Source organism: Fragaria vesca, linkage group LG2, assembly GCF_000184155.1.
Source record: "Fragaria vesca subsp. vesca linkage group LG2, FraVesHawaii_1.0, whole genome shotgun sequence".
Lineage (NCBI taxonomy): Eukaryota > Viridiplantae > Streptophyta > Magnoliopsida > Rosales > Rosaceae > Fragaria > Fragaria vesca.
The window spans coordinates 32945071-32961210 of NC_020492.1; the positions used below are offsets into that span (position 1 = coordinate 32945071).

General features: G+C 38.0%; 4 protein-coding genes and 1 pseudogene across 5 annotated transcripts; all 5 read right to left on the reverse strand.

The window, feature by feature from the left end:
• Window positions 1–52: 52 nt before the first annotated feature.
• On the reverse strand, window positions 53–2031 carry LOC101292374. The gene is made up of 3 exons (XM_004291890.1): window positions 1964–2031; window positions 1119–1675; window positions 53–511 (listed from the first exon to the last, which is right to left on the reverse strand). Exons 2-3 carry the CDS (start codon window positions 1584–1586, stop codon window positions 353–355), a joined length of 627 nt encoding a protein of 208 aa, XP_004291938.1. The 5' UTR covers window positions 1587–1675; window positions 1964–2031; the 3' UTR covers window positions 53–352.
• A 577-nt stretch (window positions 2032–2608) lies between these two features.
• LOC101292666 lies at window positions 2609–5886 on the reverse strand (annotated as a pseudogene). Its single transcript, XR_184111.1, has 11 exons — window positions 5830–5886; window positions 5633–5651; window positions 5262–5485; window positions 5054–5092; window positions 4859–4948; window positions 4660–4768; window positions 4469–4578; window positions 4116–4259; window positions 3708–3874; window positions 3241–3505; window positions 2609–3028 (listed from the first exon to the last, which is right to left on the reverse strand). The product of XR_184111.1 is annotated as an aspartate aminotransferase, chloroplastic-like (transcript).
• A 1545-nt stretch (window positions 5887–7431) lies between these two features.
• LOC101292966 (60S ribosomal protein L39-1-like) lies at window positions 7432–8100 on the reverse strand. Its single transcript, XM_004291891.1, has 3 exons — window positions 8055–8100; window positions 7826–7929; window positions 7432–7726 (listed from the first exon to the last, which is right to left on the reverse strand). The coding sequence occupies exons 1-3, from the start codon at window positions 8055–8057 to the stop codon at window positions 7678–7680; spliced, it is 156 nt and encodes a 51-aa protein (XP_004291939.1). The 5' UTR covers window positions 8058–8100; the 3' UTR covers window positions 7432–7677.
• Window positions 8101–8831: 731 nt separating this feature from the next.
• LOC101291897 (probable homogentisate phytyltransferase 1, chloroplastic-like) lies at window positions 8832–11201 on the reverse strand. Its single transcript, XM_004293189.1, has 11 exons — window positions 10845–11201; window positions 10669–10752; window positions 10508–10582; window positions 10330–10413; window positions 10130–10219; window positions 9875–9976; window positions 9679–9774; window positions 9462–9533; window positions 9283–9378; window positions 9081–9185; window positions 8832–8873 (listed from the first exon to the last, which is right to left on the reverse strand). Exons 1-11 carry the CDS (start codon window positions 11199–11201, stop codon window positions 8832–8834), a joined length of 1203 nt encoding a protein of 400 aa, XP_004293237.1.
• Window positions 11202–11700: 499 nt separating this feature from the next.
• On the reverse strand, window positions 11701–14249 carry LOC101292189 (putative F-box/FBD/LRR-repeat protein At1g78760-like). Its single transcript, XM_004293190.1, has 5 exons — window positions 14202–14249; window positions 13991–14091; window positions 12974–13913; window positions 12210–12344; window positions 11701–12120 (listed from the first exon to the last, which is right to left on the reverse strand). Exons 1-5 carry the CDS (start codon window positions 14247–14249, stop codon window positions 11806–11808), a joined length of 1539 nt encoding a protein of 512 aa, XP_004293238.1. The 3' UTR covers window positions 11701–11805.
• Between the last annotated feature and the right edge of the window lie 1891 nt (window positions 14250–16140).

Sequence of the window (16140 nt, forward strand, 5' to 3'; positions counted from 1 at the left end):
AATTATGTATAGTGTGAACTGTGTAGTATGAGAGGTATCATATGTTATACTCAGATGCCAGTCAAATTAATATACAAGTTGGGCATCAAAAGAATTCTAATCTGAAGCTAGACGGGTTCTTAAAAAGTTCTGCACATCTACTCGAGGGAAGTAGCAATGCGTGTCAAACTGTAACTAGCAAGCATTTTCCCTTTAACTCTCAACACTATTGGTACAGAATTAGGAGTCTGTCTTTGCAAATAGACTCAAATCGTATCTGTATTGTAAGTACAAAATCAAATAAAGGAACAAAAACTACTCCTGATGACTGATTTTAGACTTGTAGAAAATGCTCCTAAGTCCAAACATTCATTCAGCTTGTTCTTTTGCTAGGACGCTTCATCTTCAGAAGATGAGAGAGACCTGCTAATACATGTAGTCGACTATTTGGAATACCGGTCTTTGCCAGTGCCCTCCCCTTCTTGTCCAGTAATACAAAGCAAGGCACATATCTAATGTCATAATGAAGGAGCTGCAATGAAGAGAAAACGAATCAGACATAAATTCTACCATGTATCCTTTGACTTCAGTAGAACTGAACTTGGAAGTTGTAAAGAGAACAAACTCATCTCAAAGAAACTAGAATTAAAATGAAGGACAACATAAAAGGAAACAGCACCATCAACAAGAAGTGATGTTGATACCCTACTATAAAGTGATTCAAGATCAACTCAATATCAGCAGCTCTCACACTCTTGTTCAACATCTTGGACCACTAACATGACTATGTATTTAGGATGCCCCAAAGGATTTTCATAACATGACTATGTCTAACTTGTAAGATTTAACACGCGGATTTAACCCCTGTGACTCTGTAAGATCAACTCCTTTTCAGTTTCCCAACCAGCAGCTCTCACAACCTAACATTTTAAAAATAATTTCCATAACACTTCCTTTAGCATATATACTAGCTTCCAAGTAGCAATTTGTATATTCTAGGCATCGCAACACTCCCCCAGAAGACCAAAATACACTGAAGAAGTTCTACAAGATCAGGCTACTATCAAATGAATCAACCAGAACCTCAAAACAACAAATGCAAACAATTGGATATACAAAATCTTAAAGATGTAAGGTACCTCAGGAAGCCATTTGTCATTCTCTGCATCTGCCATAACAATGTTAAGCCAGTCTGAGTTCCTATGCTCAACCTCCATTACAGAATTAAGCAAGGAATTGCACAGCCTGCATTTGGGTGAGTAAAACTCAAGCATTGTAGCCTCTTTCTCACTTGCCAATGCAGAGGCAAATGCTCTTTGCTCTGCCTCCCCCTGCTCCTCAGGACCCAATACTGTTTTTGACTTGAGAGTCTCATTTTGGTCGGTTCTTGCATCCCACTGCAAGGGCTTAAAGTGATTGACTAAAGAAGACGGTGGCTTGGAAACTGACTGAACGAAATTGAATGCGACGGAGCCAAGACTTTGCATAGATTTGAATAGCCAAGGGCCTTCAAAAGTACAACCACCAGAAGTATTAGTCTGAGGATTCCGGTTCATGTCCCACGGCCATTTTAGGCAAAACAAAGGCTGTTTGGGTGTGGAGCTCATTTTTGGTTCCAAATTTCAGTTTTCTTGAATTAGGCAACCACCCAAGTAGACACTGTGTTGATTCACTCCAAGTCTCCAATTTTTAAAACCTAGAGTTCAGGATAGGACAGAACATATGAAGAACACAGGTCAGTTTGCTACTCTTGATGAATGTTAGTTTTCTCATGAATTGAAGGTCAAGTACTTAAGTAAGTTCCATGATTTTTTGCAATTCAAGCCTGGTAAATGATTCGAAATCCCAGTTAAATCAAAACTAGACAAAGATTCCTGGTGCTTTTATCTAATAATCTAGCTGTAGATAGAAACCAAAACCCCTAAAAACAAGAAGTTGGGAAGTCAAAGAAGAAAGAATTGAGAAAGTTTCAGAGTCAAAGTACCTCAAAGTATCAACGATTCCATGGCTTGGCTCCGAACGACACGACAGTCTCCCAGTGTTGCCGCCGGCGAGAGAATCCTTGGTGCTTCTTTTTCATTTTAAGAGGTGGGCCTCCCTGCCCGCATAGGCCCACGTCACCTCGGCCGCCTAGCCACGCGTCGGTTTCTCCTAGCCCGCTTAGGGCCCGGTTCACCTACAGCCCATTAATCGTATTGGGCTCAGCAAATTGTCATGGGGCTGCTTTAATTCTTCTAACAATAACCTTTGCTAACCAAATTTCTTGCATATGGTTTCACTTATGAACTAAAAGGGTGCTAGAGTTTTTGTGTTGGTTTTTCATTTAAAAGTAGGGAAATTATATGGTACCTACCTGTATGTGATACCTATATTTACAAATGTGACAACATATTTGTAGTAAAAGTGATAATGCTGAGTTGTATTGTTTATAACCTTGTTCTAATAATTGTAATTACAAAATGTACAACCATTTTACAACTTTTTGAACAAATTGTTCTCATAGTTATAATTTTGTTTAACTTTATGTAAATAGTGTAAATAAATTTGGTAAAATTTTCTCAATGTTGTAATTTGATTCATAACATTGTAATTTTGTTCAAGTACATGTAAAATAAAAGTAAGATTTACATCCCAGTACCATAGCTTGTCTATTAAAAGTATATAAACAAACTGAAACTTGTGCACAAATATGTTGTTTTATTACAGAAATTGTTATGTTTGATTATCCTGCACCGTATGAATCCCATGAGAACATTATTATTACACGCTGTGTCTCGGGAGTTGCCTCTCTACAAACATGTAAGATCTTACAAACACGTAAGATCGCAACAAAGTTTAATAGTAACTGTTTCAATTTAAGGGGCCAAAAATTCCTAAGCGTCTGCTTCAAACTTGTGTGCCAGCTAGCCAGTGTACTTCAACTAACATTGTGGTATGAATCGATGATGGCATCTGAAAGGTATTCACATTTCGCCAAATTCAATCCAGCCAGGGATATTCTTCCATCCTTCGTCATGAATACATGCCACTTCTTCGTCATATTCTCGGTCTGACCAGACAAAGAAAGGGAAGGAAATCAGATATTAATCTTGGAACACTGCAGATAATTGTTGCATGCAGTAGTGCAACTCTCAAATCTCTAGACACTATGCAGACTAACCAATGCAGGACAGCTATAATGACAACAAGAACCAAGAAAATGTCAAGATAACTCAGACCTAAAGCCTGTAAGCTTTATTTTCAGTCTAGGATAAGCAATACCTGAGTAGTGTTCAAGCCTGTGAATGAAAACATGCCAATCTGCTTAAGTATGAATGACCAATCCTTTCCACTCTTATCTTTTGCGCACAGGCTATCGTATAGTTTCTGTCTCACATTCTTTATTCTTCCAGCCATCATTTCCATCTCTGCTTTCCACTCACCAAAAAGTGTAGGATCCCCGACAATATTGGCCACAATCTTAGCCCCATGAATAGGAGGATTTGAGTACATAGGTCGAGCAAGCCTCTTCAGCTGGCTCTTTACCCTGAATACATATACAGTAGCTAAAAATCATTAGCAAACTTAACTTATTTTGGTTGTGAGTCAAGTTGGACATGATATTTCATTACCCATATAAGATAACCTTAAATTATATAGTTCTATATTTTGTTTAAGAAAGGACTTGAACCTAAATTGACCAAGGCCATCTAATGAACATGGATGGTAATCCTATACTTTTGACGCACCTTGCTGCTGTATCAGATGAGGTTAAGACAACATTAATTGCTCCAATTCTTTCAGCATAGAGACCAAGGTTTTTACTGTATGACTGAGCAACCAGGAGCTCCATACCACGCGCGACAAACAATCTGACAGATGCAGCATCAGCATCCAAGCTTCCACTAGCAAACCCCTAAAGTAGAATTACAAAGTTCAAATATTAACATTCTGAAGTAACTACTGATAAGGTACACCTTTTTAACAGAAATTGTACAATGACAAGATGACTATTCTAGCACTAAATAAATATATACCCAAAAATGATTGTTGCGTATACTAATGATATTTTCAACTCAATGAATCATCATATATTATCACCCTACCCACGTATGGAAGAAAAACTGTATAGCTTGCCTTCAATCAGTAGTGTGTACCTGGTATGCAACATCAAAAAAGGGAATATGGTTTTTTTCTTGAATGACATCAGCAATTTTTTCCCACTGTTCAGGAGTGGGATCTATGCCAGTAGGGTTGTGAGCACACCCGTGAAGCAATATAAAAGATCCTTCAGGTGCTGCCTGGAAGATAGAATGTGATATAAATTAGTCAGGCATTCCATATTAGCAGTAAAAATCAGAAAATAAGCTTATAATGAGAGAGTACATGCAAAGTTGCAAACATGTCTTGTAAAGATAGGATGGCTACCGATGAGCATGACAATTCATAGGATGTAACGCTATAGTGTAATGACCATGCACACACAAAATCCCGGGCAAACCTATCTTACCTTTATGTCTGCTATCATCCCCTCAAAGTCCAAACCAACTGTTTTTGGATCATAATATCGGTACTCAGACCACGGAACTCCAGCATCATTAAAAATATTCTTGTGATTACCTGCAACACAATTTTGTTAGCTTATGAGAAATTAGTATTTCTGAGACGAGTCATATAATGAAATAGGATGACAATACTGACCCCAGGTCGGAGATGATATTAGAGCTTTGGCCCCAGGAAAATATCGTTCAATAAAAGCCGCAGCAAGACGAAGAGAACCAGTCCCTGATAGACCTTGAACAGTTGCGACCTTCAAGAAAAACAAACATTAAACAACCAAGATAAGGTAAGACACCATTTATCTCACAAAATGCACATTTCTTTTTAATATCACACGTACCTTTTGCTCCTTTATTACTGGGTTGTCTGCTCCAAATAATAACTCTGCAGTTGCTTTGTTAAATGCTGCCAAACCTTCAATAGGGAGGTACTAAATATTGCAATTGAATTACAGTTAGTAATAGTGTCAAGGATGATTGAATTACAGTTGGCAATAGTTGCAATTCAGCTCAATTATAGTGTCAAGGATACTTACCTCTTTGTTTTCCCCCCTTTCAAGCATAAGATTCTCTGCCTACAAAACAAAATATGTTTTTCAATGTAAGAGTGAAATCTCAAAAAGATGCCTTAATTGAACAACAAGAAACAAATCTACAGGTTTCAATTCCTAATAATTAAATGTTTTACAATTGGAAACAGAAATGAGATTTTTTTATATTTTACATGAAGAATAAGAATTTGACCTTCTTGACAACATTAAGGACATATGGCTGGAGTTCTTCGGTGCGGTATGCCCCAACTCCAAGGTTGAGCTTCATCAGATTGGTGCTAGCTTTGAATGCTTCAGAAACTCCAAGAATAGGATCAGGTGGGGCCATGGTTACACCGTCGAATCGAGAAGTCTTGACAGCAGCAACCATAGAAACCCGACCAGCTGACTACAGCCAAGAAAACAACAGAGAACGAACTCAGGTTCCAAAATCAAACATGCGCACAACACGAAACAACATGCAATATGATACTCAAAATCCAGTCCGTGTTGAACAGGATAACTCAAACTTGATTACATAAACACATACCTGGGTGTTTAGAAATAGATTGCTTCTCTCCAAACTACCAAGCTTGATCTTCCCCTATTCAAACACACAAATACATTTATTAGTTTTGTTTCGGAGAAGCAGAATCTATCTATCTATATATCTAGTGTCAGAACAGAACCAGTCCTCAATTAAGCCCAAAGATAATGAAACAGTAGAGAGAAAGATACAACAAGAGATCAGAATGAAGAATTGAAAAGAGAGATGGAGATACCTTGTGAGTGTCATGGAATGATAGGGAAGATGCCAAGGAGAGCATGGTTGAAGCCATCTCAATTCTGTCAAATACCAAAAGTGTAAATTGAGGTGATCTAAGCTAGCAAAGAGCAAAAATCATGATCCAATTTAATAGAGAATGTTTAGGGAAACTCACCGAGAGATGGAGAGGGCGATGAACACAAAGAGTGATCTTCCGCTGTGTCTCTACTGGTTTTTAAGTAAAAGTGGTTTCGTGAATTGCCAGCCTATAAGCATCAGCGTCTGGTCGTCGTTTATGTTTTTACCGGTATACTTGTGATACCCGTGTGCCGTGTCTAGTTTACTGAGGCCCATTGTTTTACAGTTGCAGGTGTAACAAACCAGTATATCATACGACTCGTACCCATGAGTCATAAACTCACAAGTCATAACCATTCTTCTCTTTTTGCAAATATATAGATTTTTATTTGTTTGAAGTGGAAATTCGTATACGCACGACATGTATTTACACGACATAATCTTAACCGTTCATAACAATTTATATGTTTGACCACCATATTTTTATATTATTTCTTTTAATCCTGATCATTCATGTATATATGTGAAAATACACGCTGTGTACTGAAGATGTTTTCTTGACAATGAGATTTTACTAAACAACATGTGGTCATCGTGTGCTACAACCCACGATTTTGAGCAGAAAATGACAGTCTCGGAAAACTACAGTTTTATCGAGATAACTTCTATGAAACACATTCTTTTTGCCGGCTCACAACCTCACTTGAATCTTGAGGAGCCCCGCCTCACTTGCGAGTGCGTAGAAGTTTACACAGCCCGATCACCCTGTTGGCCATAACATTAAAGGACGTAGGAATTAGGTAATGGATGCCGCTATTGTCAAATTTTCCAATCAAAATGTTTTTGTCCTAGAGACAATAGTAGCAAGCTCTAAAAGGAACAATACTTGTCAAGCTCTATGCTACCAAAAACATCGATATTGGTTACGGGCAGGCACAGTTGAACAGTCATATTTAACATCATTAGCAAAACTGTACTTGAGATAGCATAATTGATTCCACAAGAGTCCACTGTAATTTCAGAACAATGAACTCAAAGATGCTGCTTCATCACGAAATCATCCTAAAAGAGTAAACGAGCACATTGCTCGATGGTGTTCAAATTCAAGAACCACAATCGTTAGCTTCTCTTGACAGGAATAAAACCTCAGCATATAGAGGATGCATTTGTTCAGAAAGAAAAATAAAGAACCACTAACATTGCAGTACTTCCGCAACAAATCTTGATCCTGAGCATTTATGTTCAATGGATCTCACAATTCTCATAGTCTAAGCTCTGCAAAAATTTGTGGATCCAAGATGGCAAAAACTTATGCACAGATGTTTTCACACCCCTGAGCTGAACACCAAGAATGCAGCTCTCACACCACTACCCTAGGGATGAAAAATTCGACTTATTTAACTATGAAAGGCAAACCCGTCTCAAATTCCATTCACTTGTACCAAGATTCAAACAACAAATATAACATCTGAGCATGCAGAATATGGAGAAGAGAATGACAGAACTGAAGACCAATAGCATAAACTTATCATCTCATCCTGATCAAAATCAATCTACTGGTGAATTAAGCTTAACATAACCAATAGGGATTAGAGCATCCAACATTGTTGTATCATAGGGATTAAAAACCGAAGCAGAAAACATATAAAGTCTGAATATCACTTGAAAATATAAGTCTGGAGATAGGAAAGATAGACTCTTATGAGTTCTTACACATAGGCTAAGCAATAAACATCAAATCTAGAACCCCTATCAAAATTGCCATTGAGAATTGGGGCAAAGAACCTCAGAAGCCGAGCTTGGTGCGGCGCCAGTGCCTGCGCTTAGCGTTGTACCTGGTACACAAACCACAGTAAAACAACTATTAAGCATCTGCGAAGCGAGAAGAGAGAGTCAACTTGGGAAGGAGTAAAGAGAGCATATATTTTTGGTACCTGATTTTGTTGTCAGTCCTGAGACGGATCCAGTGAGGGATGGGCCTGTTCTGCCTCATCTTCTTGCCGAGCTTCTTCTTGATGATGAAGGTCTTGTGTGAAGGCTGCCATTTCAGATTCACACTCAAATCACATCAAAATCAACTTTCTACTGAGATTTAAGCAAACATATATGAATGTTAACAAGACACAAAGAACATGGAGGAGAAGGAGTAAGAGAGAATCATACCATCTTGATCTTCTTCTTCTTCTTCTTCTTCTTCCTGCTCCGCGGCGACTGCGAGAGAAAATATGAGACAGAAACCCTAATAAAAGGTAGCTCATTATAAGAAAGGGCAACGATGGAATTACCGGTGCTCTAGCCCAAAACTGACTGGTTCAAAGGCCCACCTTTCTGGGCCTCTCCCAGACACCTTATTTCGTTGGAAACGCTCATTTGATTGGAAAATTCTAGTATAACATATCTCACACAATGTTTGGCTATTATTGATTAAAAAAACAACTAAATAATCATGTAATGATCATTTACCTCTTCAAAACCTCACATGTGTCATACAATTAGACACATTTGCAAATAGATATGTCATACCATATGATATGATAGACAAACCCCTTTTGATTTAGTTAATTTCATGTCGTTTTTGTTGGATGAGATGAGATGCCAGACCACATCGTCGTTGTTGTGTATCAGGATTAGAGAATGGTTTTGTGCCACATTAACTGTCATAAAAAGGCCTACCACACCAATACTGATATACTGGAATCGAGCTACCAAAAGTTTGGCACTTAGAATTCGAGATAAAAACGTCTTAAGAAAAAATGGATTTGAGATGAAAGAAACAATACTGCGTGCACAAATAAGCGTTTAGAATCAAAACGGGGGCAAAGTATCATCCAAATTTGAGTTCTGATCCGTGGTCGATTGCTCTCCCGCTCTTGGGACTAGACATTGGAGTGACATAGCAGAAGCAGCAGCAGTAGTATCAGCCACAACTTGATCTTCTTCTCAACGTACAAAAGGAATGAGCAGATATTCCGCGTAAAACAGCTGCAACATTATAATTATTAAGTTCGTGTAACCAACAAAATAAAATGCATATATGAATTGAATTTATATGTTTTTAGAATAGGAAGTTAAACCAGGCAACTAGCTATACAGAGGGTTGCTAACCAGTCCAAAGAAATTGCAGATAAGATGTTTAACCAAATTGTTGAACTTACAGAAAGCAAATAAATTGTTGTTCAGTTGTTTTACCTTCCAAATGAACATGTAAAAAGAGGTTAGGGAGGCTTTATTGGCTGTGTCTGTTGATCGAGCTCGAAGCCATAAAAGAGAAGCAAGTGCACCATGACTGATTATCTGTGGCCATATTCAGACTTTATTAGTAATAGTAATGCGGCCGGCAAAGTAAGCGGCTAGAGTAGCCAAGAGGAAATGAATTCACAGCCACACTAACAGTGAAAAGCTTGCTTGGTAGGAATGAAGACGAGGCTCCTATCAGGACTGCTGCCCCATATGCCAGTAACAACATATTTACACAAATCCAATACACCTGCTGTATAAAATTCCAGCATTAAGCCAACATACAGTATTGTGCAGACAATGTAGTGCCTTGGTGAAATGAAAGTTAGTGACCTTTTTTTGGCCAAGGCTGACACTGAAAGATTGGATTCCAAAATCTCTATCACCATCCACGTCAGGTATATCCTGCATGCTAATCGAATTACAATGCCAACAACAACAGCAAGTATAAACTATAAACCAATAACTCAATACGACCAGAGGAATAAACAGCAACCCATTGCTACTTTAACTCCATATATCTACATGTATGTATAGCTTCTGGTCTAACCTTGAACAATGCAATAACAGAGGTAAATATGCACATGAAAACCACCGCGAATACCAATGGTCTTGTAATTGCAATTTCTCTACCAAGAACGTACTTCTGCAAACACGAATGTATGGCTTCAATTCATAACCGCATATAGTCATATACATAGATACTAGAGCCAGCTGCAGCAGCCAGAGTAATGACATATATATACCTGCATGTGTACAAAGAAGGCAACCTGGACGACGATAGCTCTCACAATTAGGATGCAAGCAGCAGCGAGAATTGCATGTCTCTTCCACCTGAGCAGTGGAAGCTACTCAACATATAGAGAGAGCCATATAATTCGAAATTAATGAAATGTGCTCTAGTTACTTGGTTCATATAATAAAAGGTATTAAAACAAAATTGATAATGCATATTAGACAAAGGCTGTTAACAGACTATGAAACAGGCTGAAGAAACTAACCTCAATTGAATAAGCACTTCCAAGAAAAAAGCCAATGGCAAGGGCAGAGAACAGAGGTGGAGACTTAAACATAACTCCCATAGCAAAACTCTGGAAATTGTATCGATCAGTTACTTACAGGTTCCCAACTATAGATTGATCAAGTAAGTTTGCAAATTCTAGTCTAGTTGATCATGTATATCTGCCAATTAATTAATTACCATCAGCAAAACCGCGGAAACGATTGATATCCCAGTTCCCATGGAGAATTCACCTGAAGCTAGAGGGAGATCAGGTTTGTTAACCTGAGAGATCAAACATAGAAGCAAGACTCTGAATAAGGTTCATTTGAAACAGTAGATGCTACATGAGTTCATATACGTTCACCTATATACATACCTTGTCGATTTCGACATCAAACACTTGATTCAATCCCACCACATATATGTTCATTAGCACAGAGGGAACCAATGCCTAATATGTTATCAATTCCAACAGGTTATGTACGTATATATCGACATCAAACCAACCTGCAGTACCATTTCGAACTATATATGTACCTTCAATATTCCTATAAAAAATGCAGGTGACAAGTCCCCAATTTGTTCCAATGGAAGAAGAGAGACCGATAATATACCTACGACCTGAAAACAGCACATTACAAGAATGAAAAGTCGAAAACTTTAGCATTACATTTACGAGACATTGACTGAAACAAACATGTAGAAATACTCACAGTGCCGATTATAGTATGAGGACGACAAAAGCGATGAAAAGCATCCCATTGTTTGGAAATGAGAAATCTATTCAGGAATGGTCCATCAATATTTATATCGATCTCCTCTGATCGTGAATGTTTTATACGTCCATGATCTCCTCCTCTTGTTTTGGTTACTGTGATTTTCCGATCATCACGGTTTGGAATACTTGGATTTGGATTTGGATTTGCATTGGCAGTAACTAAAGATGATGAGTGACAACGATGATAATGTGGCTGCAAGGAAGGGAAGGGCAACGGCTTCTTGTTCTTGATTAAAAAGTGGCACTGTTTTAGCTTCAGTGGCGCCGGCGCTACTACCCCAAGAGGTGGCATTATGCAATCCAAACAATCTCGATCACACTATTTTACAGAATCATTAGCAAATAAAGGGATCGGGGGTCAAACATGAAAACTGCCTCTATATATTTTCACCCAACAATTCATGCACATTGCTCGGATTTGTTTTTTATATTTTCCTAACCTGTTCATCAACATTTTAATGGTCTTAGATTCAAGAGATTAATTTCTTCTTTGCTATTTAGTCTCTAGCCACCTATTCATTGTTAAGACTCCTCAAAATGGTCCACAAATTATCTCTGTTTGTTAACAATCTGGCCAAATCCCCAAAAAAAAAAAATATATTAAAGGAAAATATCCAACAAGTTGTAGTGCTCGATCTCTTGCTGCTTGAAATTTTGTATATGAGGGATTCCAGATCTGTAGCAGTAGCTCTAGTACGTAGTCAATGGCATCACTTTGAGTATATCACAGGTAAGCTGTTTGTCATGTAACTCATGGCATATCCTCTCGGAGTTTGCCAGTTTGGATTTATGTTGTAAAGTATTGATCAAGGGCAAAGTTCTGAATCCCATTACATTCACAAACAGAGAGGATCGAAATCAAGATCAAGGGAAACCGCATCTCAGGCAAATACGGGTTAGACCAATTGAAGCCGACAAGTCATGGAACCACGTTGAAAGTGTGCAAATTCCATGCAAAGCTTCTCTCTTGAGTACAAAACATTATCCACATAAATAGTCATCTCCTCCAAAACTGCACCATTCTTCAATAAGTACTTTGCAGCTTGTTTCTCATCCCGGCAACCCATGAAACCCCTAATTAAGACAGTCTTGAGATGTGACAACAAACAACGAGGTGCAGACTCTTCACAATTCCACCATGGATCCTCGGTGTTTTCTTGGTCCACTGCATTTTCTTCATCCTCCGAGTTTTCAGGGTAACAGTTATTGTCCTAACAATCATTTAAAAGAATGAACAAAATGAGGACAATACAAGAGCTACTGTTGGAAAAACTCTGCATAAGTGGAAAATTGATCTTACCTGTTCATGTTCCAAGACAAGACATTCTAGATTTGGTGATTTCTTGAGTAGCTCTGCCAGCACTTCCCAACGATAGCAGTCATGAAGAACCAGCTTCAAATGGATCAGATTACCAAAAGCAGGTATACAAGAAGCCTTCAGGAAAGAGCAATACAAATCAAACACAGAGTCATACTAAAAATCAACACTAGGCATCACATTTTATTTCAAATCAAAAATGGCCAAATAGGATTTCATTTACAAGCACTAGCATCATCTTTGAATAATTGAGCCGAACTCAATTTCCACTATATCATGAAAACAATATAAGTACAAGTGTATTCAGTAAAAGCACTGAACTAAGTTTGTAACTGATAACTGATAAGAGCTGCTGCACTGATGAAGCACTTGTAATACATACATATCTGTTTCTCATCCATGCATTATATATAGGGAAATTACATAGGCTGTTCTTTGTAACACATGAACAAAGACAAGCACCACCCTACATATATATAAGCTGTTGTAATTATGGCATAACAGGGGTTATGTAAACAAATAAAGCATATCAGGTAGCTCAGAAATTCAAATATAAAGTGCTGCAGCTTAACTAAAGACTATGCATCAATCAAAAGGGGGGTTTCAATTGTGAAAACCAATCATGTAAAGAAACAGAACATGAAAATTTAGATTTCATATAACAGCCGAGTATTGAAAACTTATCAAAATCAAAATGTATAAAACCACCAGACATACTAGAAAAGGAACAAGTTAAGCATACTTACATCCAAAAAATGAGCTGAAAGAGAAAGATGTTCAACATTGGAAACTGGTGCCAGAATCTTAGTTGCACGATCACAAAAGTGCTCTTGCATAATTGCCGGATGGTAATAGAAACCCACAATGGCTTTTACCAGGGACTTTGAATTGTCAAAAGACATACTCGGCAAAATATCCACTCTGAGGTCAAGGAATTCAAGTTTTGGGGCATCGATAGAGAAGTAGTACTCATAAGGTTCGTCAAAATAGCCAGTACTGTGAATGTTTATACTTAACCTCTTTAGTTTAGGCACAAAAAGCTTGACATTACAATTTACATGATCATTCCATTCTCCCTCTACACTCAAGTCTTCAAGTACGGGGAAGTATGAGAAAAGTTTCTCCAAAAGGTCCTTATCAGGATAATCAATTGTTATATGTAGACACTTGAGATTAGGAAAACACCCTAACTTAGGAGGAGCATACGTAAAAGAAGAATCCGACTTCAGCTTCAAAACCACCAGTGTTTTGCACTCAAAAACACTTTCAGGGACCTCAAACTCCACTCCTCCCAAAAAATTAAGACATAGATCAAGTTCAACAACGTTATGGGAAGTAGCAGTGCGAATCCAACGATCAATAGAAGAGACATCAATAGGAAAACACTTAAAGTGGAGACGAAATCTTTGAATGTCAAGTGAATCTCGATAGTAAAGCACACGATCAACAAATGACACAAACCCAGCACAACTGTAATGTTCAAAGTCTAGAGAGGGAACAGAAGCCCATATGTTCTTCCACCTTTTAGAGAGAATGCTGGTCCTCACAGCATCTTTGGTTAACAAGAAGGACAGCATGTGAGATAGAAGTGCATCTGGTAATTGACTAATCTTATCTTCATCGTTTCCTACGTGTGAACCCATTTCTACCCCAATCTCTGTTCTACAATTCCAATCACCCTCGTATCTGTCAATAACTAGAAACAAAATAAACCAAAAATTCAAAGCAAGCAAGCAGATGGTAAGGAAGGGAAAAAGTAGTACCTGAAACCACGCTCTGATATCGGAGAAGGTAAGAGAGCAACAAGTGCAGGACGACGGCGTTTCACTCTCTTCGCTTTCTGCCACACTCTGAAGAGTGAACACTGAAGACAGTAAAGTACCTCCTGTCAGTTCGTTGAAGATGGATCTTAAGTGTTTCGGGTCGCCAGGCCCAAAGACAGGTCCTATACTTGGTATTGGGCTGATTGCCTACAGAGATATACTGATACAACGAAGTATAGGTAATCTGGTTAGAAACCATGTTTAACAAGTTTAGTTGATCTGGTTAAAACCCATGTTTACCTTCTTAATTTCCAAAAAAAAAAAGAAACCATGTTTAACAAGTTTAGTTGATCTGGTTAAAACCCATGTTTACCTTCTTAATTTCCAACTAAAAAAAAAAATAAATATATATATATATATATATATATATATCTCTTACCACCTTCACCATTATTTTCTATTTTTATCATGACCTTTTTAGTGATGCATTAAAATATTTTTAAAAATTTCCACTTCATAACATACCCAATGTTCAAAGGTTGAGCTAGCCCATGCCACTACATTTTCACCTATCACCGTACGGTTCATCATCGATCATCGATCATATGTGTTTTGGAGCAACACATAGCTTAGGCTGCTAGCTAGCTAGACATATTGTTGCTTGATTTACCCTCTCTTTTTGGTGTTTTGGAGTCCACTTTGGTTATCTTTCTCCACATTACGACAATATATATGTGGTGCGCGCTAACATGCATTTATAAAGTCTATCTCTTATGAAAATTAACATAAAAGTCGGATAATCTCGTTATTGGTACGTACTTTTTACCCAAATCATAATCATTAGTATAGAAATTTATGCAATCATTAGTATAAAGTCTATCTCGTTATATATTTATGCAATTATATATGGAGAATCATCTTGCTTTCCAAATAGAAAAGAAAAGGATAAACAAAAACCAAAAATTAAATTATATCAGAACGCTAATATCATATAAATTTAAATATGTTGTGTCCCTTGATCAATAAGTTTCGAAAGATTAATAGCAATGAAGATAAGGATTCGTTCTTAACACCATCTTTATCTATTTACATATAGAGATAGGCAAGCGTTAAGTTTGGTGTTAAATAAAAAAGCAGAGAAACGTAACTATGGGGAGAATTACACGGTGTGTGAGACTGTGAGCATGACCCCAAGTGTTTCCGCACGCGAGCGTATATGTGCGTGATTTATACGTTCGCGTGCAAAACACAAGTTTTGGTACTTACCACAGATATGCTAGGAAGCATGGAAGCGTGGCTCTGCCCACGATTCACGCTTCCGAAGCGGAATCGTGTCGGAAGCGGTCGGAAGCACATGGAATCGCGCTTCCTGGAAAAAGGCTGTTTGGGAGCTCGACGGAAGCGTGAGCTTCCAATTCGGAAGCGTGCAATTTTGATCCGGAAGCGCCCAAATTCCAAACCAAATACCACCCAGCCCAAAATCCAAACCCAATACCACCACAAGCACCACCGACTTGTCTAGCTACCACCACCACCAATATTACCAATCACCATTCATCGCTCTTCTTTGACATTGCTGACATTTTAGACGACCCTGAAACTGATTCCGGCGTCTATCTAGTGCTAGAAGTACGAAAAGAACAAATGGGTTTAGTGTGTACTGGTTCAAATTGATCGTTTGATGGATTTGTTGGTCAAAACTTTGCAGAAAGTTATGATCTTGCTGCAGAATTTGACGCCGGGAGAGGAATTGGGAGGAAGGAGTGTACAGACAGGTGTTGGAGTAGATGGGTGAGGGGCTGAGGACGCGCGTGAGGAGGGGTTGTTATTGTGTTTAGGTTTTTTGTATTTCTTTAAGTGATGGGTTTCCTGCAGCTTTATCTAGTTACTCCATTCTAGAATTTTTGTTTTCTTTGTTTTATCTGATGGTTACTCTTAGGAGTTAGGATTAATTTATTCTTAGGGGTCTATCAAATTATACATTGCCAACTTAAGCTGATCATGTTCATGTTCATGATCATGAGAATGAGGATGATGTCTTTGGTGATTAAGTAGATTAGTGTTTATTTTTATTTGAGTTATTTGATTGTAGAACAATAACTTTGAATTTGAATTTGATAATGACTTTAAATTTTCTATTTATTAATTTT

Bases quoted from the DNA above. Each gene is read 5' to 3' on its own strand.
- LOC101292374 (XM_004291890.1), bottom strand. From the start codon at position 1,586: ATGAGCTCCACACCCAAACAGCCTTTGTTTTGCCTAAAATGGCCGTGG. The intron at 512-1,118 runs GTACCTTACATC...TCTTCATTGCAG, and splicing joins ATGACAAATGGCTTCCTGAG to CTCCTTCATTATGACATTAG.
- LOC101292966 (XM_004291891.1), bottom strand. The intron at 7,727-7,825 runs GTACCAAAAATA...TTTGTGTACCAG, and splicing joins AGGACTGACAACAAAATCAG to GTACAACGCTAAGCGCAGGC.
- LOC101291897 (XM_004293189.1), bottom strand. From the start codon at position 11,201: ATGCCACCTCTTGGGGTAGTAGCGCCGGCGCCACTGAAGCTAAAACAG. The intron at 9,775-9,874 runs GTATATATATGT...TCGTGTTTGCAG, and splicing joins CCTTCTTTGTACACATGCAG to AAGTACGTTCTTGGTAGAGA. The intron at 9,186-9,282 runs GTTAGTGTGGCT...ATATGGCCACAG, and splicing joins TACCAAGCAAGCTTTTCACT to ATAATCAGTCATGGTGCACT.
- LOC101292189 (XM_004293190.1), bottom strand. From the start codon at position 14,249: ATGGTTTCTAACCAGATTACCTATACTTCGTTGTATCAGTATATCTCT. The intron at 14,092-14,201 runs GTAGGCAATCAG...TACTGTCTTCAG, and splicing joins CGTTGTATCAGTATATCTCT to TGTTCACTCTTCAGAGTGTG. The intron at 13,914-13,990 runs GTACTACTTTTT...AGTTATTGACAG, and splicing joins ATATCAGAGCGTGGTTTCAG to ATACGAGGGTGATTGGAATT.